Here is a 21,320-nt window from a genome sequence, read left to right as displayed (position 1 = left end):
GCCTTGTGTGCTGGAGTCAGTGTTTTGTAAGGCTGACTTAAGTAGTAACTACAGAAGGAGAAGAGCCTGGGGCACTAATAGGCAAGAAATGGAGAGACATACCCAAGGAGATATATGACCATGGTATACCAAGACAAAAGGCTGCCCAGCTGGGTATATGGGCGAGTTCAGCAGCAGGTGAATGCTCCTCAGTCCTCTCTGTAAATTGCTCCTGTAAATAGGTGTCTGCTATGAGTGATTGACCTGTCTCATGGTCACTGTCGTAGCTACCCAGCTCTGTTCCTGCAGCTGGCCATGGGTGTGCGTGTTCTGTGCTCAACGGTCACACCAGGGAAGTGGTGGCCATGTCTGCCTGCAGCTCCATCCTCTGAAGATATAGGACTGGTGCTCCAGGCAGGCTTGTTTAGGTCATTTGAAAATGGGAAGAATGTCCAAAAATCCAGTTGTAAGGAACAGTGTGGGAACAAGAAGGAGAGTATAATGCTGTACCTCTGACATTGCTCTCAGTCTCACTTGGGTTTGGTTCTTTTGTTTCTGATGGATGGAGGACCCTCACAGGCCTCTTATGAACATACATCTCCGTACCGAAAAGCACAGTTGGATCTTAAAAAGACATTCACATCTGCAAAAGTCTTCAAAGGTGGACCTGAGGGAAGGCAACTTCCCCTTCCAGGCTGAAGTTCTGATTTGTGTAGAGGCTCAGACCCGGGTAGGGGGGTGGGGGTGTTATGTGTCACCATCAGCACCAAAAATGGTTTCTGTCACTGCTGCAGCCAAGCCATCCCAGACACATCATGCCAGTTAACACTTTGGGGTTACATTAGGTGCAGATATAACACTAGGCTCCTTTTCCTAAAATGCACACTGTTACTGCACAGTAGTTCACTTCCCACTGTTTCGCGTAAGGCCCCTGAAGTTTCTACAGCAACATGGAGTTTTTCGCATGTCCTCATGAGCTTGTCTGAGCATCAGCACAGCTGTGCTTCACAACTGCAGGGCAAAGCTTAGGCAGACGAGGCGGCGGCAGCCTGGCCTTTATGGAGTGCCTCACTGCGGGCAGAGCGAGCTTGCTTGCTGTAACTGTCACACGAAGGAAACAAAGCTGGGCAGTGAGCGATGGGAATGCCCTGCTCTCCACAAGAAACCTATTTGTGCAGTGCACACATCTCATGCCAGAAGCCGCCAGGTTCATGGCAACAGCCCTCCATCCCCATGGCTGGGGGCCAGCAGAGCCCGCAGAGGAGCTGGAGATGTGCCTAACCCCATGCCAGCCGTGGGGCTGCCAGGCTTTGTCCTGCCAGGAGCCAAGGACAGGCACTGGGCAGCAACAGCACAACAGCCTCGGATATGCACAGGAGCCCCCCCAGCACGGCACAGCTCAGGGCGATGTGTTTGGAAGGGCTGCTGGAGGAGTATGGCTTCATTTTGACCACCAGTAATCACAGGAACGTTGAACTGCTCCACAAAAGCATCTTGTCTTTTTCCAGACAGTGGTGTTCATAGTTGTAGCAATCTAGCACCTTCCTGTCTTCCTAGCATTCTCCAACTGCCATGAAACAACTACCAGAGCCAAAATATCACTCCCTCCAAATAGCAAGGAAATCCCTGGCTCAGCTAGGGAGGCTTTGAGCACAAATGGCCCAACCAGGAGGTATGGGACAAAATTCAGATTCAGAGCCAGTAATCTGACTCCAGGGTTGCTTGCAAGGTGGAAACACGCTGTGCGCTGGTGTGCTGGGCATTACGCTGGCTTTCCTTTCACAGTAACATGTAAGTCACTTGAGTGCTGGGCTGGGTCAGGGGCCAGCAACAGGCATCAGTGAGGGGACAGTTCTGCAGGAGCCATTGACCCCTATCCACCAGCACTCCACCAGTCCTCTGCATCTGCTGGCACAGCCTGTTATCCTGGGCACGTAATGCTGTGCAGCGGGTTCTGGGCACCAACATACCAAATACAGCTCCTCAGAAAATGCTCTCTGGGCCTGTGGCTGCCTGGGACACTCATGACCTCCAGGATGCAGCCAAGCAGCAGACACATGGCAGCAAAGCTGACTGGCACCAGTGAGGGTGCACCCTGGTACTGGGGCTGTGGGCAGGAGCCTGGGGACTCAGAGCAAAGAGCTACAGACCCACTGCTCTCAGCAGTGCAGCATGGCCCAGCTCCTGGCCTTCCAGGTGCACTTCTGAGAGGTCCTGGGCAGCCCAGCCTGGCCCCTGAACTCCAGGGCCCGTTCAGCCCACTGGGTCCATGCCAGGAGATGGCAGCAGCATGTTGCCTTTAACAGCTCCAGACCCAGCTCCTACCCGTGGCCAAACTACATATTTTTCTAATATTTCTTTTCTGATGGTTTAGCAAGTCCCCTTGGCTTCTCTCCTGCCTCTGACCCTTTTTTCGTGCTTCCATCACCCACGGTCCTGAGTGGGACATTAAATCCAGACCCATAGGCAGGCTCAGCACCTACATGCTGCCAGGCAGGTCAAGGTCCCAGAGACCTCTGGCACATGTTATACTTGGTCAGGGCTGCACAATAGCCGGTCCACATGAAACAAGCCCAGACTACTGGCTCCTTGTCCGTGCCAGCTGACTAATACGCTGGGATTTGCTAATAGGAAACCAGTTCTCATGCATTGCTACAGCCTGAATCACTGCACAGCACCATCCAGACAAGTAATTACCACTGACCCTCATTTGTACTAATACACATTCCCACGCACTTTGGGAACCAACACAGGGCTCTTGAAGTGTATTTCTAGACCAGACCTGGGGCAGCAAAACTACTCCAGCTTGAACAGATGCAGCTTTTTCCCATTTTGAGGAGATCAGCAGCGGAGAAAGAACATACGTGGCTAAATGTGCATCAAAGAGCCACGGGGACCACCCCACTGTGCACACTACCTCTCTCCACCACCACTGCGGGACTCAGATATGGACAAGGTGAGGGTGCTATTTTGGTGCTGAGACAAATTTTCCTAGACAGGGGTACTGTTAACAATCGTTAAAACATATTCCCACTGCCATTTATCATGGATTATATGAAGCTTACCTTGTGTTGAGTCAGAGACACCTCCCTCCTTCCTTTCCCATCTTCCTCTCCCAGACGTTTGCCTAGATAGCCCCAGGGCAAAAAGCAGATGCCTGCAGAGACTGCTCCAGGCACAGCTCTTTGAGCAAGTCCCTGCTATGCTTCGTTTGCTGCAGGCATTTTGACTCACCTGTTTGCTGGATATCTTTCTTCTTTAAGTGAAACTAGTAACACTCCTGTGTCAGGCAGGCTTTTCATTTTATTTATTAATATAAATTAAAGCCATTTGGATAGACAATGCATAGATACACATCTGTAAATGAATGGAAATTGAATCATAACTCAAGTACGAAAAATAAACTCTTATCAACCTTTAAAATTAGCCTGAGTGCAACGCAGAAGAGAGGTCAGACTCTGTGAGAGTGCAACATATTTAAATACAAATGTCAACACTGAAACACCAGAAATAAACAAACACTGCCAGAGCTCAAACTCCTTTAAAGGCAGTGAAACTGAGACTCATCCACAAAAGCTCGAGTAAGTAGAGACATCTCATGCAACATGTGTTTCTGTCCAGAGAGAAATCTCGAGTTAGCCAACCCTATCATATAAGAAAAAAAACAGTCCTTAGAGCAGTAAACCTCTGTGGTGAGAGCAGAACAACCACAAGCTGAAGACCATTTATTCAAGAATTTATCTGAGCACATGGCAACAAAAACCACTCACCTCAAAGCAAGCAGGGGCACATGGATTTTCCCCACACGTGTACGCTCCTATCCCATACTAGATGCAGCATTACTGCTGAGCACCAAGCGAGCTACCTCACTCCTGTCTTAAACTCAGATCAGGAACCTGGGCCATATCCACAGACTAGCAGACCTAGTAGTAAATTCAAGGCTTAAATAACTTCACAGCAACTTGCTCAGTAGTTTTGTACTGAGACAGTCACACAAATCGATGGCACTAAGAAAATTGTAAGTCCCTAGGGACATGGGGCTGGGGAAGTAGGAATGCACATAGGGAGGGTGAAGAGGGGTGGGGGAAAGGATGGGATCACCTCTATTTGAGACCAAGCATCTCCTCTCCCTCACACACCAGTATAATCAGGAAACATAGTACACAGCTTATATGCAGGATCATCCTTTACTTTGTAAAGACAGCACTTCAGAGAGAACCAACCCTGTGTGCTGGAAGAAAGGTGAAAATCTAGACTCTTGTGTCCATTTTCACCCAAAACAACTGAACACTCCCCTGCTTCCTTCCTCTTGCAGCTCAGACAGCACAGAACCTTGTGAGGCTTACAGAGTGCAGATACCTTTCATCAGGAAATGTAAAAGCAAAAGCAGAAGAGAGGTGCAGTCCCTAAAGACAAGAAAAACGCGGCCTATTTGTAAGCCAAGCTATAAAACTGTAAAAACATATTACTGGAAATGAAAGCAAATGCAGAGAGCTCACAGGCGAGCAAAGCAGACAGCAAAGGCAGCAAACCACGAGGGCAGCTGTATGGATATATGTGTTGCCAAGCAGTCTGCTAGTTATGCAAAAGCTTTACATTAAAAGCAAAAACACTATCCCTGCTGTTTACTTCCTCCTGTGTTCAGAGGATTTTTAAACACATTTTGTAAATAAAAACATCTGTAGCTCATAAACTACTGATGCTAGCATAAATTTCTACTCCTAAAAGAGGGGGGGGGGAACCAACAGGAAAAGGAAACAAAACCTAGAACTCCATCCAGCTCAACACCCATCCCTCCCCAGTTAACTGCTTGAGTTAAAGACAGTAACAGAAATACAAAGCAGAGACCATGCCCAGACTTAGCAAACACTATGAGAAGATTCGTTTCAGAAGCATGCTGTGCTTATCTGGTAGAGTTAAGGATAAGAAGAAATTTCTTGCATTCTCTTACGTTAGGACATAATTTACCATAGTATCATTTTAGAGTGCCTTTCACACTCTTTTTTTTCAGAATAAAGTGTTGGATTAAGTTCAGTAATGTTCTAAGTGGGCATTCCAGAGCATTTACCCTGATTATAATCTTATGCTCATTGTTTCCAACACCCCTTAATATTGTTGCATAACCTTTCCATGATTATAAAACATGTTATCTCTTCATCAAACTCCATTAAGCATACAGTTGCTCATATAATGGCAAAAATTCTGCAGAAATTAACCCTTGGCTAGGTCAGCACTGCACTCTGAGGGTAACGGTGACAGACCCAGGAAATCTAAACAGGGCTGGTTCTCTGAGAAATGAGTACTCACTTCAAAACTTCAGTTCTTTCAAGTCAGACACTGAAATCTAGAGAACATGCAAGCTGGCTCAGCAGGCTTTCAGCAACGATAAAGCGCCTGTAGCTCATCAGTGTGGGGCTGAGCAACACCTGAAAACCAAGATGATCTAAGAGGTTGAGAAAAATGCTGGTGGCAGACATTCAAACTGGAAGGTGTTGATCTCATTACTCAATAGGACTAGTCAATGTTAAAACACCACTCCTGACATATAAGATACTATATTATAGCACAGCTTCTTTGACTGCTCAAATTGGGGAGTACAAACCCACTCAGCTTGGATGGACTATTCTGTTACTGAGCACGCCTTGGGCTTCACCAGCTCCCCAGCATCTTCATCCCACAGCAAATGAGCGGCGGGGCAGCCTTCCACCCTCCTCCGCGCTCGCAAACCTCACCCGAACAACCTGAATAACTCAGGACCCTGGGAACAGACATTACTAAGCTACAGAAGGGGCAGCTCGGGGCAGCCTGCGCCCTGAAGCACTGATCTCGGACAAACTTAGACACATGACTGATTTGAAACTGTTCCCCTTTCCATTTGGGGAGAGCATTTTCTGCAAATGCATTGCCTTTTATGAGCCGAAGAAAGCAGAGCATAGGAATGGGCAGCATGAAATAGTCACTTTGCTTCCTTTTCAAGTATCCTGTTTTAAACAGTTAGGACAGCAAATCTAAGCCATATGTACACGCACCTGTTTCTGTCCATGTTTTGATACTCTATCAAAAAAGAATCATATCATTTCACACAAGAATGTTGTCAAACACCTGTTCCAGCTGTTGGATAGTCACTTTTCCATGTCCGTGTTCTGAGTTCAAAAGACCTAGATAAAACTATAGCTTGGATTAAATTGCAAGGTGGCAGTAAATAATTAATTACTCTTGGAAAACAGGGCAAACAAAATAATAATACAAAAGCCCAGGCAAAGAGCAGGAAAATTAATCCAAGTTCACTAGATCAATTACATTTTTGTCAAATACTGAAAAAAAGAATTTCTGCTAAGTAGGAAAACTGAAAGACATAAAGGACTAAAAAGACAGTATTGTGGTCAGAGCCTCCCTCCTAAGTTATCAGACTGGGAAGTACAACATGTACACAAAAAGTTAGTATTTCATAATAAATAAACCTAATAAACATTATGACGTAGAACAGTTCTTACTACAAAAAGAATGCTTGATGTTTTTCTGCCAGCTCCATTTACAAACATCATCCTTTGTATACAGGACAAATCACCTGCTTTAGGTACACTCTAGTTCTGAGTCAAGGGTAGCACCATTTTCTGATAAATAGCACTACTACAAACACACCATAAGACCACTGTATATTTTACTTATGTCTTGCCAGGAGACAGAAGAGATTGCTGTTAACAACTACCTGAACTTGCAATAAGTCCATATCCTCATGGGCTTAAGGCTCTTGCACTGAGAATGAGTCTTGCTTCCTGCTATCAGTATAGCAAACATTAACATGGGGCAAGAAAACAAGTCTTCCACTGTCTTTGCAGTAGATTTTAAACCTGAGCAAAGCAACTCAGAACAGTAGCTCAAATACACATTTAATCTGTTCACAGGCAAGCTTTATATAGTTTAGAATCATTTATGGTACATAAGCTCTATGTGTTAATTTCCAAGTAAACTTTGGCAGAGTATCTTACCTGATTATTTCAGAACAGCTGCTAGTAAAACATAAAGCTATTGAATAAATATTCACAAATTATCTCTTATAATCCAAAGAGGCATGACATTTTTTACTAAAAATACTGTTTTGTGACAGCACGGAGATTTAGAATTGCATTGCTTGTTACATAAACAACTTCTCAAGCATTGTGCTGCTGAATCTTCAATACTTTGTGTTTTGACACCAGGGTTAGCAAAGTAAAAACATTACAACCTAACACCTGAAACCTCTGCTATTAACAAAGCTCTCTTACTCAAATTCACCAAGGGAGATTTCATAATTAAAATCTAAGATTTTTTTAACGTAGAGCTTCAGACTTGATTCATTACCTTCAATGTTTCTAATCTCTGACAACCTAAGGCCAAAGGATTTGGTCCCATTCAACTGCAAAAATTACCGGCTGGCTGAAACCTCACTTTCATGAGTGCACCACATTGAATGCACTACAGTTCATCTGAGGCTGCAGAATGCATGATCTCTGGCATTTGTTCTACCCAGCCTTTCAGTGCCATTTTGAAATGTATGAAACACAGACCAGCATTAATACCCTAAAATCTTCGTGTCTGCGGAGATCTACTTGTCTTAGTTGCCCTGCCTATCACAGCTGCAAACACCAGGCATTTAAAGTTATTATCTTACTATTGATCATCATAATTATCTGTACCATGGGAGCACTGGAAGATACACCTGCACTGTCACCGTAGTTCAGGACTTGAACCTGCCTGTGTCTCAAGCTTCTTAATCATCCAGACTGCTTAAGTGCTTGTTTGCACTGAACTGCAAATGGAAGGAGCCAGCCACCTCCTCACATGGGAAACTCAAGACACAAAGGCAACACATACAGTGAAACAAGGAGCATCAATCCAAAAGCACAGCAACAAATACAGTAAAGTCATAAATTAAGATTTCTGGTGTGGCCCGGATCCTGTGGGCTCTTACGCTAGACTCCATGGATAACATAAAATAGATCCTAGCACCAAAACAGCCTCCAAACTCATCTATGGTGATGAATGAGATTGAATAACAACATAAATTATATAAACAACTTCCTTCTCTGCAGGTACTGCCACACAAACACTAGAATCATGATACCTTACTGTGTCTGCATTCAGGTGCAAATACACAACATAGATGTACACAAAAACTTCAACAGTTTCTCTGAGGAATCATTGTAGTCACATAGATTATATGTATCTGCGTAACTGCATCTTTTCTGCTGAAGCTACACAAACTTGCAGCAGCAACATGGCCACCACCTCCTCTTCTCAACAGTTTACGTCCAAAGATACTCTCACAAACCCTGAAGGAAGCAAACAGTGAACGTAACATTTGAACTTCCCTTGCCTGTGAATGTCCAATATACTGGAAAAACCATACTGTGTAGACACAGCACAATATGCACTCCATTGTGTCTGTAAATATATTTCACAACAAGGATGCTTAGGTTTTCTTATACTGGCTGATTCAGTGAAGACAGGCACATATGCACATATGTGTGCAGTAACTCTGAACACATTTTCATGTGAAGTCTAACAACCATTAGGCGGTGGTGAATCAAAATGCCCATACAAATAATTCAAGACTAACTGGCAAGAAGCTCAGAACAAGCAAGACGTGATTGTGTCGAGTAGGTTAAAAAGCATTAAGATAATTCTAAAGCAATTTTTATGTTTACGAGTGGTATGCATCGGCACTCCTACAAAAAGCCTGTAATAGAATCAGATTTGAGATTTCATGAAGTACTTAGCTCCTGTCTGTCCTAGGAAATAATGTCAGCAGGGTAGTTTCTATCTGGAATGCACCCTATAGACTCACACAATCATTCAGGTTGGAAAAGACCCTTAAGATCAACAAGTCCAACTGTAACCATTACACTGCAAAGTTTACCAGTAAACCATGTTCCCAAATGCCACATCTACACGTCTTTTAAACATCTCCAGGGATGGTGACTCAACTGCTTCCCTGGGCAGCCTTTTCTGATGCTTGACCACCCTTTCAGTGAAGAAATTTTTCCTAATACCCAATCTAAACCAACCCTGGTGCAACTTGAGGCTGTTTCCTCTTGTCCTATCGCTTGTTATCTGGGAGAAGAGACCAACACCCACCTCAACACAACCTCCTGTCAGGTAGCTGTAGAGAGTGGTAAGGTCCCCCCTGAGTCTCCTCCAGGCTAAACCACCCCAGTTCCCCCAGCTGCTCCTAATAAAACTTGTGCTCCAGACCCTTCACCAGTTTCGTTGCCATCTCTGGACACGCTCCAGCACCTCAGTGTCCCTCTTGTAGTGAGGGGCCCAACACTGAACACAGGAGTCAAGGTGCAGCCTCACCAGTGCCCAGCGCAGGGGGACAATCACTTCCCCAGTCCTGCTGGCCACACTGTTTCTGTCTGATACAAGCCAGGATGCTGCTGGCCTCCTTGGCCTCCTGGGCACACGGGGGGCTCATGCCCAGCTGGCCACCAACCAGCCCCCCCAGGCCCTTTCCCCCCAGGCACTTCCCAGCCCCCTGCCCCCAGCCCGCAGCGCTGCGGGGGCTGGTGTGACCCACGGGCAGGACCCGGCACTGAGCCCGGTTGAACCTCACACAACTGGCCTGGGCCCATCGCTCCAGCCTGCCCAGACCCCTCTGCAGAGCCTCCTGCCCTCCCGCAGATCAACGCTCCCCCACAGCTGGGTGTCGCCTGCAAACTTACTGAGGACGCACTCGAACCGCTCATCCAAATCATCGATAAAGATATGAAACAGAACTGGCCCCATACTGAGCCCTGGGGAACACCACTTGTGACCAGTCACCAATCGGTTTTAACTCCACTCACCACCACTCTTTGGGCTCAGCCGTCCAGCCAGCTGTTCACCCAGCACAGAGCACACCCATCCAGGCCATGAGCAGCGTTTCTCCAGGAGAATGCTGTGGGAGACAATGTCAAAGGCTTTACGAAGGTCCAGGTACACAACATCCACAGCTTTTCTCTCATCCCCTAGGGGGGTCACCTTGTCATAGAAGGAGATGAGGCTGGTCCAGCAGGGCCTACCCTTCTTAAACGCGTGCTGGCTGGGCCTGATCCCCTGGCTGTCCCACACATGCCACGTGATGGCACTCAGGATGATCTGCTCCATGACCTTCCCCAGCACCGATCTGTAGTTCCCCAGATCCTCCTTCCTGCCCTTCTTGTAGGTGGGCGTCACACTGGCTGACCTCCAGTCCACTGGGACCTCCCTGGTTAGCCAGGACTGTTGGTAAATGATGGAGAGCAGCTTGGCGAGCTCTTCTGCCAGCTCCCTCAGTACCCTTGGATGGATCCCATCCAGCTCCATAGATTCATGTGTGTCCAAGTGGAGCAGCAGGTCACTAATGGTTTACCCCTGGAATATGGGGTCTTCATTCTGCTTCCCATTCCTGTCTCCCAGCTCAGGGGGCTGGGTGCCCTAAGAACAACTGGTCTTACAATTAAAGACTGTGGCCAAGAAAGCATTATGTACCTCAGATTTTTCCTCACCCTTTGGGGCAATGTTTCCCCCCACATCCAAAAGACGGAGATTCTCCTTGGCCCTCCTTTTGTTGCCAAGGTATCTGTAGAAACATCTTATGTTGTGTTTCACAGAAGTACCCAGACTAAGTTCTGGTGAGCTTTGACCCTTCTAGTTTCCTCCCTGCATAATCTCATGACATCCTTACTCTGCTCCTGAATTGCCGCCTTCTGTAGAGGAATTATAGAGGACTGTATGAAAAGTTTATTTGTAAAAAGGTTATGATGATTGTTAAACACCTAAAGGTATGAAATGTTAAAAAGGAAAAGAAAAAAAGAAAAGAAAAAAAAAGGGGGGGGATTGTAGAGGAATGAAGCTGGGTTAATTAACATCGATAACATACAGCTGTGGGCTGGCTTCAGGGGCGGTGGGTCGGCTGATGTAGACCAGGTGCAGCTGTGGCTGGTTCTGTTAAGGGGTTGGGCAGCCAAGGAAGAGACAAGGCAGAAGCAGAGAGAAGAGAGAGAACACATGCCCTGGATGAGGAGAGACTAGGAGAAGGCAGCAGAGGGACTGGCATGAGGAGTATGTTGGTATGAGATGGTAAAAGGCCTTGTTGCAGCCCGCTAGTTTAGAGAGTGCTGTGACATCCTTCCAAAGTTCCTAAACTCTCCCTTTTTTTTTTCCTGAGTTCCAGTCAAAGCTCTCTGCTTAGCCAGGCTGCTCTTCTTGCCCACCAGCCCTTCTTTTGACACATGGGGACAGCCCTGCTGTGCCTTTAAGACTTCCTTCTTGAAGAATGTCCAGCTTTCCTTTGTCCATCTTGCGGTATTAAACTTCAGAGCAACATAAAACCATGAGGCCTATGGCATCACCGTGCAAAACTGGTAAAAAGGAATTGTAGCAGGACTGCTGAAAGGACTGCAAAGGTGACACGAACCCATTTGCTGAGCAATAGAAGCTGCAAATCGCCCACACACACACACAGACTGTGCTCAGACTAGGGTTCCGTTGCATACCTGCATTTACCTTTGCTACACAAGATACGAACTCAGACTAGCGATGCAACTCTTCTGAGTAAGTTCTCACTCGTGAACAGAAGTTGAAACATCTATCTTGGTAAGTCATCAACTATGTCAAATAGAAAGATATATTTATAATAAATCAATCTTTCAGGAATAGAAAAAGACAACATATTATCTGTAATGAAATACACATTGTGGCAAGATACACGCTAAACAGCACCAGCTAGGTCAGACCCCTTGCCAGTCCATCTACAGTCACTGTTCAGCAGCAATCGCATCACCTCTGGGGGAGCATGCACTGACCAAGTGAGCGCTAACTGGAGGAAGACAGCTTCCTGCTTTTCACTGCATTAACCACTGACATACTTTACACCCCCCATTTGGGCAATTGTAAAGGGCATGAAGAACACAAAAAGATCATAGGTTATGCAGCATGGAAAATTTGCTAGTTATTAGTTTACTCTTTTATACCAAACTTTGTGAGATTCCTGCTTGAAGAATTCAAAATTCTGGGAAGTTAAAGGTAAACTCAGGTAACAAAAGACTGAACATTTAATTTAGCTAAAAACATGGTAAACGAAAAACACAACCTACTGATAATTTGCAGGGCATAAGCCTTAAGGTCAGAAAGGAATTATTTGTATGATACACTGAAGAATGACAACTGAGAAGATGCATGGGTATCTTCTTGAAATTATGCCACAAGCTGATCTCTATTAAACCTTGCAAAGACCCATATGGCTGTGAGATTTCATTTCATTTCACCATCACTAATCTGAAAAATGCCCATTTCTACTCCTGCTTAAAATGCAGAAAAAGTAATCTAGGAAAACCACTCTTTAGGAATAATGACACCAGGTGTTCTATTAAAAATGTACCAAAAATGTTATTGTAATGTCCCAACCTGCCATTGCCACTTGACATTATGAAAGTGGAATAACTGCCCAAATACCCAGTCTATTTGTGGATCCCCATCAAAACAGGATCACATTCCTGAATTAACATATCTAAAATGTCTAAATGGTGTATTAGGTATAAACTGACAAAAACTTTTCTATGTGCTCTCAGTTTTATTTTTTTCCATGGTTCACAGCATTAGTTTGAAAGACAAATTTTAAGGAGATCAGAAAGACTGTAACTCTGAATACAAAACAAACCAAGTCCAAGAAGCTGGCATTCCACAGCACAGGCAAAAGGCAGCCCTAATTTCTGAGATGTGCTGAGCTGACTTCTTGCATTACAATTTTTCAGAGAAAATAATGGGCAAGGAAATCAGGAGTGAGCAAAGAAAAGCAGAATAGCAATAGAGAAGGAAATACAATGAGATGGAAAAGCAGGTTGTAACTTACCCTTCAGAACCTAAGAGATGTTTCAGGGAGAACCTACCCAATCCACCCAGAAAGAACCTCCCCTTTCTAATGATCCCTCTAAAGGCTGCAGTATTTTTTTCACTTTTCTCAACCATGCAACTCAGAATACGCAGCTTTCATATGGCTGCTAAACAATTCCTAGACAGGCCCCAAAACATCTCTGTTTCTGTTTATTTTTAAATCTTGTGATATTAAAACAAATACCGAGATTTATGGGAAAAAAACCTGCTGTGACTAGTCAGTGACTTCTGAACCCTAGGAAACAGCAGTATAGCCGCGGGTGAGAAGTCTGGAAGCCAGTGAAGCAGCAGGAGCACTGACCCAACCAAAGCTGTGTCCCATGTTCTTTTCAGAACCTGGCTTACCTAAGTAAGTGAGGCCTTCTAAGAGCAAACACATGTACATTTTGGGTTATAGCACTGTGGCTGGGAAAGTGATCCAACAAACTTGGCGGGGGGGGGGGGGGGGGGGGGCGCAGGGGAGGGGAAGCTGGTGGTGGTGGAAATGCAGAAATGAGTGTTGCTGTACAAGGAACTTCTGCAGAAATTTTCTCATCCTCTCTTGGGAACTAAATAAACATTGCTATAAATAAAAGCAGCTTGCAAACTATAAATGAAAACCCTAAATCCAAACTTTGCCCCATCTTCACCAACACAATGCAAGTAATAGCCAGTACACCCAGGGTAAGGCTCAGCCTCCTCACTCATGCTGGACAATGTATTTTCCATTCTCCCACTCCTCTTCCTGCACAGAAAGGAAAGGCTTTCCATTCCTATTCACATTTGTCTCTCCTTTTTCTATCCCCATGACTCCTGTATCTTTGTCACCCCTAAAGAAGTCTGTCTTTATGTGCAAACAAGCCTGATGATGTCAAGCTTTTAAATACTGTGAAAATAGTTTCAAGACTTAAAATGACTGTGCGCCACGTGTCATACTGAACAACCCCTTGTAATGCATTTTATGTAGAGCTGACTCTCTGTCTCCGTTTTTTTTAGTCTGTCATTTAACAGAGTAAATATTTCAGTAAGAATTTTATAGTAATAGCCTATTTCCTGCTGAAAAAAATCCCCTAGTATGATGGATGGTTTCCTGCTTAATCGCTGCTGTACAAAATGCAAACTACAAGTAGTTTCTATGACTAGAAATCTAGAAATCTCTAATCCTAAATTAGTTAGCACGAATATGTGGGGATGTTTTGTAGACTTAGTGTTTTTTCAACACCTCCCAGAAAAATAATTTCCTAAATAAAACCTCAGTGCTTACTCCAACACAAGATACTGTATTTAGTCAAATATTTTTTTTTCAGTTCAAACTACCAAAACCTCAACTGGGAAACACAGTTTTAAACTGGGAGAAATTAGAAGCAAAGGGACAAGAAGATAAGATATCCAGTAAGTAAACAGTTTTAAAGAGCAGCACACAAACAGGAAACACAAAAGCAGCACAAAATGCAGAGCTTGATTAAAAACACAAGAGAAAGGGAAGGAAGCAACAAAGCCAGCATAAGCCTATGCCTTCCAAAATGCAGATAAGTCAATAGCATACACGTAACAAATATCCTCTCGTTAAAGACAGAGAAGCCATAAGCCAAACCATTGATTCAAGAGTCAGCATGCAAAAAGACAATTACTGAAATCTACCAAGTATTTGTGAAACAGGAGGAACACTATACATAAAACCAGATACAAAACAATTGAGGGAAATTAGAACAGGAAAGCAGTTCTACTCCATGTAACTCAAGGAAGGATTCAGCAGATCCTGGCTCTGTTCAAGTCAGTCCACATTTCCCCAGCAGAGCTTAGCAAGGGGAACTGGTTGCTGGAGAAGAAATCCATGAGCTGCTGGCACTGCTGCACACTCCCGCAGTACAGATCAGTTTGTTTGAAGCAGACTGATGTGGCAGAATTCAGAAGACACACAAAAAGCTACTTCTTTTGCCTCACTACTGGCACAACTATCTGGTAAAAAAAAACCAACAAAACCCAAACCACCACAATCCCAAACAACATCCACCCCACACTGAAAGTGAACCCTGACACTATAAACTGCAAAAAACCACTTCACAGCTGATCAAATGAAGGGATCGTTTTCATCCAAATTAACTGGGATCAGCCAGGTCAGAACACACAAATGCACGAACAGCAGTGCCAAGATACACCCTGCAAGGGGACTTTGCTGAGGAAATTTTTCACACCCTAATGAGCCGTGGCCAGCCCGAACATGTCCAGTGTTATGTAGGGTTGTCCTGTGACATTTTGTTGAAAAGGAGGTAAGACAGTTGACTGGCTCTGGGGTTCATTCTTACTGTGTTCTGGTAAGCTCTCAGAAATAATAAATTCCCTTGTTTTCACAGAATTTTTCAGGTATGGATTGAAGAGCACTTTTTCACCGAAATCTTCCAGCTTTAAAACTTCATTAACATTTTCTTCATTTTTAATTGAACTCTGTTGAGATTCACATAAATCATCTTCCAGCGTTTCTATGGGTAGTAATTCCTTCGCTGGTATCAAAGCTGAATGCATTTGACTTCTGATATCCTGATCAGTAATTATGTAAGACATGGATGGTGAAAAACATTTAGCCACTTCATTTTCTTCACTATACAGTATCTTGTTATCTCTATTAATCATGCCTTTGGTATTAATATCAGTACATGCAGAAACATGGTTTTCACAATTCATTAGTAGTGATTCTTCCTGACTTTCTTCAGGAAAACAATGTTCCAAAACACTTACATCTTCAAAGTCTACGGTTTTAGCCTCAGATGTCACTGCCTTCAAAAATGAATTATTCTGTCAGTACAAAGAGATAAACTGGAAAGTTATATAGGGATACACAACATATTTGATTTTTTTTTTAATATATAAAATATTGCCATTCAAGCTCTGCTTGACTCAATTTAAAAAGTGAATTAATAAAAAGAGTTCATATGCATTTCAGTTGGGATGCAGTTGTATGAATGAACACTAAAAATGACAATGTTATTCTGTCCATTTGTTAAACACTTTCATATTAAGTTTTCTGTGTTTAATAAAATGAGGAGTTTTAATGAAGGCTCAGAATCAGGCTTTGCCTGTTTACATCTTTTTCACTCTAACCAGCCATTTTTGAGACAAAAGTTTAAATACTACTTTCCACAGATTACACTTGCTATGTAACCTGATCAACTCTGTTCAAATAAACATCAGAACTTTAATAAGGAACAAATATACAACAACAACAACAACAAAGAGATGTTAGTACAAGAATATACTGAATCTTATATGTTGCGCTACATTTTTTCTGGAGAAGGGAGGATATATCCAGATGTGGGTATCTGATTCAGTAGATTCAACCTGAGCAAATTTAATTGACTTTATTTAATAAACCATGTCCACCAATCACTTTATAACTTCAAAACATTTCTTATAATTATGTAAGAATTAAATTAATATACTTTATAGAGATGCATCTTTTCTATTAGTTTGAAACACAACAAAGTGCATTTCAGAGCACCTAAACAGAAGAATGAAACTTAGTGGTTTTTTTATTTAGTCATAAAATGACTGTCAGAGAAGAACTTCTCTCCATCTGATCCCTTCTTTAATATATATACAATTGCAATTATTACCATAGATGCATTAAGAGGCCATTCCACTGCAATGCTCTCTGCAGGATTGGGTACATCTGGCCAGCAAACCTTTTTAAACCTATCATTGAGAAAGGAATTTTAGTCAAATGATGGAAGAAACAGCTCATTAAAAATAAAATTATCAGATCTCCAAATAGCCCAAATACTGCTAAAATACAAACTTCCACAAAGGAAAATAAGCCCAAATGAGGCTGTATACAAAACCTGTTGTGATTACATTTCAGCGTGGCTCTTGAGTGAAAAGCCACTTCAGCTAAACTTTGCTCTAGTTAAGTGTCCCTAGCACTACACCACACTACAGCTATGCAGAGCTCCTATGTTGTCAGCAGATAAATGATGCTGACACTGCAGTTTATAACTACCCAAGGGAGCAGCAGACAGGAAACAAAATTAATCACTCATTGATACTGGGTGTATATGTAAGGGAATGAAAAGTGGGCCACAGCTTCACCTTTTAAATTGCAATTTATCTGCACAAGAACATAAACACTCAATTACATCTCAAAGTATTCTCCAGAATCAAAATATACTTTCTTACTATTGTGCAAGTTCAGAATACACACCACAGATGAAGATGTAAAAGAGCTGGAAATTATACTTACTACTTCAGCTGTACTGACTACCTGATGCATTGCATGACAATAATCGTGATTCTAATAGCTTAGAATATCCCAAGATATTTAAGATTTTTAACCTTCTTAAGCTTCAACCAGACAACCCAGTCACTTTTCATGCTGATGAAAAGCATATGTTATAACCCTAAAAATCTTCACAATCATCTTTGGGATGTTATAGCATCCCCAGGCTCTGAGGGAACAATTTAGAATCTGACAGGGGACATCTGAGACATCAAAGAAAAGGATTATGAATTGCATATATATGGATCCATACCCAAGGATCAAGCACCCAAATGCTTTCACATAATGTAATTTTTAGTCTCTTCATGAATTCTTTATAGCTCAAGGGAAGAGTCACAAACTAATGGAAGAAACGTTAACATAGCTAAGATAAGCACTAGAGGTTGTGCGAAATGTGTTCTAGTGGTGTACCAGCAGATATATTAAAGAGTACCTGGGAAACTTTATTTTTGGTGTTATCAACTTTTCAGCAACTGACCTAAAGTATGTTTCACTTGTTTGACCATGGAACTGCAAACGGCATGTAGTGTTCTCCATAAACTGATTTTTGTGATATGTAAATCTGTTTCTCCTGTTTCTTCTGGTCTGATTTACTGAACTTTCTAAAATTAGTATTTATTTTGGGCTATAGCACATGAGCTGCAGTTACAAGATAAACTGTATGCTTAGTTAATTGTTACTCCAGTTGCTTAATTTGACATTGTTTTGGAAACCAATAAAAGCATTTATAAGACATATAAAAAATTGCCTTCTACAAGTTAAAATTAACTGACTGCATTCAGTTCTAGAAGGTAGAAAAAATACTCACGCATGTTTTTTCAAAATGCATGTTATCCAAAGACCTAACAGAAACAACATACTTAATCCAACGGGTAGAGCAATGAAAATAATGTCTTCTTTATCTTTAGAGGGGGGAAAAAAAAACAACACAGATGTTTATGATTGCTTCGTGTATTCCCTTAAGATAACTAATTTTCAACATCTGAGTCATCTAATTAGCTCAATTTTAAAGAGCTCTGTCAAAACTAGACACAATTACCAGAATAGTGTATGGTACTCATTGTACAATGTGTCAAAAGAGTATTTTGAGTCCAACAAGACAGTGTCACTGAATCAGAAGAGCATCTCCTAATAAGTCTGCTCAGGAACAGATGTATTGCACTTTAAAATTTCCTTTAAATAGAATCAAACAGTAATTCAGATTGGAGGTGACATCTGTAGGTCACCTTGTCCAACTTTGAAATTAGAATCGGGTTGCTTAGGTTATACCTAGGATGAAGAGTCTACCACCTCTCTGGGCACATGTTGTTTTAGAGTCAACTAAATCTGCCAGACAGTGCCACTGCTATCTGTTAACTACGAAATAAATAGTAAAGGCAATGCAGGATATAAGTTTTAAATACACAAAAAATACAGTTTCTCGACCAAAACAGCGCACAGATTTCTGAACTAGCTTCCAAGTACCGACCAGAGCTAAGTACTGACAGCAGTACAGACCAGACACCAGCATAGTCTAACTTACCTTGCATTTGACTAGCAAATTGGCAGATTAATTTAAACTAGCAACCAAAAAATAAAGTAGGTTTGAGTCCTGCAACAAGTTTAAGGGTAGCTTATGCACTTCTTTATATTTCAGTTTGGCCACCTATGACAATTTATGTTTTGAAAGCACTTCTACTTCCAGAAGCAGAAATGAGGAAGTGTCTGAACTTCTGACCTGCAGCCCTGATTCCAAGCTCCTCAGTATAATCTGGCTAATACAAATAGTAAGAAATAGGAAAAGATATTTCCCCCACAGGCTGGCCACAACCTGTACATTCATTTATTGATTAAGCTTACGTAGCAGAAATGATGCAAGGCAACAAACACACAGCTATCCTCAGTCTAGCATCTCTGATGGAAATAACTGCTTTTTAATAAACTGCTAGGCATCCATCCCATAATTGATAGCATACAAACTCCCACATGATGCTCCCACAAACACTCATAGTATTCCACAACTTTATTGACAGCAAAATAACGATTTTAGGTTCTGAGTTCCAATCTTGAGGTTTTATTATGTGAGATGATAATGGAATTGAGTTAAATTCAGCTGCTGTTGGTAATTCTTCCTTCTTTTGTTTAACACTAATTTAAAAAAAAAATAACAAAAGCCAACAAAAATGCCCTATATTTCTTACTCCCAAACCTGTTTTTAAAATAACAGTAACTAACCTGGAATATTACTTACCGAATTTCAAAGTCTTGAAGGTTTTTGGCTCTCCAGTTGTTCCACCAGCATTATTGCTCGCCATGATATAGACAGTATATTGTGTATTAGCCTGTAAGGACTTCAGTCTGTATTGCAGAACATCAGCGTTCACTGTTTCATCTTTTCAGAAGATTTGTGTCAATAAATACACAAAAACCTGTTATACCAGGGAACTGTAGACTTATTCAGCATCTTTTACAATGATAGATCAGGAAGTATTTTAAAGAAAACTTGAAATACAAAGTGACCTTATCAGCCCTTTGAGAAAGAAAAATTACCAGACAATGTTTATCAATGCTACTTAAAAGTTTAGGACAAAAAAAATAAACCAATAGGTACTTACTTTTAAAAATAGATAGACTTTTTTTGCTCATGTTAAAGATAGGTGAATTATTACCTCCTATAGTTTATTTTACCATTAAAGACAGGGCTTTGAAAATTTTATTTCTTTGAGAACTTAATTTCTTCAGAAATTAAGATTTTAAAATAGTTTCTGCAGCTTGTGAAATTTAACTATATTTCTACTACACGCAGTTAGACACTGATCATCCAAAAGGATAAAATTTATCAGCACTGGAATATTACCACAGTAAATTCAGAGGAACGCCAAAATCAACAGGAATTTTTTGTCCAACTTTCAAAATGCTTTTCTGAATAGAACTCAGTATTTCCAATACCATCTCTGTTACTGGAATTACTATGGTGTTCTTCACTTTAAGTTTTTTTTAAGCAGGTCATATATCATAACATTCTATGTCTACAAACTATTAAAAGCATGTTCATAGGCTAATCACTAAAACATTTTCTGTTGCATAAAGTCAAAGCCAACTCATATCATCCTTCAGTTCAGTCAAGAAACACTCAGGAAATAGATATGCTGCAATAGCAGGGAAACTAAGCAGTTTCTCTTAAACCTAGGAGGGGAAAGTGAAGTTTTAGAATTAAAAGCACATCAGTGAAGTCACCTTGGCATAAACTCCATGTTCTATTCTTAACAAAAAGACGTGGCATCAGAGGAGCCTCAAAAAGCATCAGTATGGTAGGGTTTTGGCAAATAAGTTTAAGACCCTTGAGTTGTTATTTAAGATGTAATTTCCTAAAGAAACCAGGTAGAGGACTGAATCCAACAGAAATAATCAGCTTCCTCTTTCTATTTTAAAAACGACCAAGAATACTCTTGTTCTGGCTATCCAGATGTCCAGAAGCAACTGAAGACATCACAAGATTTGTACGTTTGAGATCTTTTTAAAAAGAAGTATTATGCTAGCTGTGTGCTAATGGTGATGTCTAAACAAGAGAGGAAAAATAACCATTTCTAAAGCACCGAATGATCCAACAGCATTCTTCATAAACTATACAAGAACAACAAATTTAGGTCACCAAAACACTTCTCATAAAAGCTTCTGCTAAGATTTAGGCTAGAGAAGTTCTGAATAGATACGATTATACTGACACCTTGTATGGATACTACTCTTGAGGCAGGAGATTAAGAATACTCTCAAAAAGTTATGCTATCAGCCTCCAGAGCAGAAAAGAAGTATCAGCACAGAAAACCAAGCACATTAAAAAAAATAATCTAAAAAACTATGTCCAAAGAAACTCTTTCTTGGCAGCTTTTCCTGGCACCTTATTTTAGCTCCTTGACTATGATTTGCTGGTTTGCTTTTATTCTTAAAATGACTGTGAAGACATTTTTACCAGAAAACTTCCACCATACTGTTCCAGAAGCTGAGGGCTTGGGAAAGACATCCTTCCAAGGACATGCATGGAATTCACAGATTCAATGAACCCTCACGAGATTCATATTCATGAACTTGCACAGGATCTATGACTCTACAATATATTTCATCTCCACTTTAGTTCCTCTACTTCCGTCATGACTTTCTCCATTGGCTTCAGAGGTATGTCACAATGGAGAAGATATTTGAAGATAGAAGGAGACCAGTA

The 21,320-nt window shown here is 41.8% G+C and overlaps 1 protein-coding gene across 2 annotated transcripts in view; it reads right to left on the bottom strand.

The window, feature by feature from the left end:
* Positions 1-12,533: 12,533 nt before the first annotated feature.
* The window catches only part of IL31RA (interleukin 31 receptor A), a 38,664-nt gene continuing 29,877 nt past the window's right edge, over positions 12,534-21,320 (bottom strand). Inside the window, exons 13-16 of one of the 2 annotated variants that reach the window (XM_027798532.2) lie at positions 19,353-19,493; positions 17,931-18,024; positions 16,464-16,542; positions 12,534-15,645 (exon numbers count right to left, since the gene is read on the bottom strand). In XM_027798532.2, coding sequence (XP_027654333.1) covers positions 15,049-15,645; positions 16,464-16,542; positions 17,931-18,024; positions 19,353-19,493 — 911 coding nt within the window. In that variant the 3' untranslated portion in view covers positions 12,534-15,048. The remainder of the gene's footprint in view (positions 15,646-16,463; positions 16,543-17,930; positions 18,025-19,352; positions 19,494-21,320) is intronic. The other variant, XM_027798533.2, reaches the window with a different exon arrangement.

The sequence above is a fragment of the Falco cherrug genome, chromosome Z (assembly GCF_023634085.1).
Source record: "Falco cherrug isolate bFalChe1 chromosome Z, bFalChe1.pri, whole genome shotgun sequence".
Taxonomy (NCBI): Eukaryota; Metazoa; Chordata; class Aves; order Falconiformes; family Falconidae; genus Falco; species Falco cherrug.
This window is presented reverse-complemented; position numbering and strand designations above follow the sequence as displayed.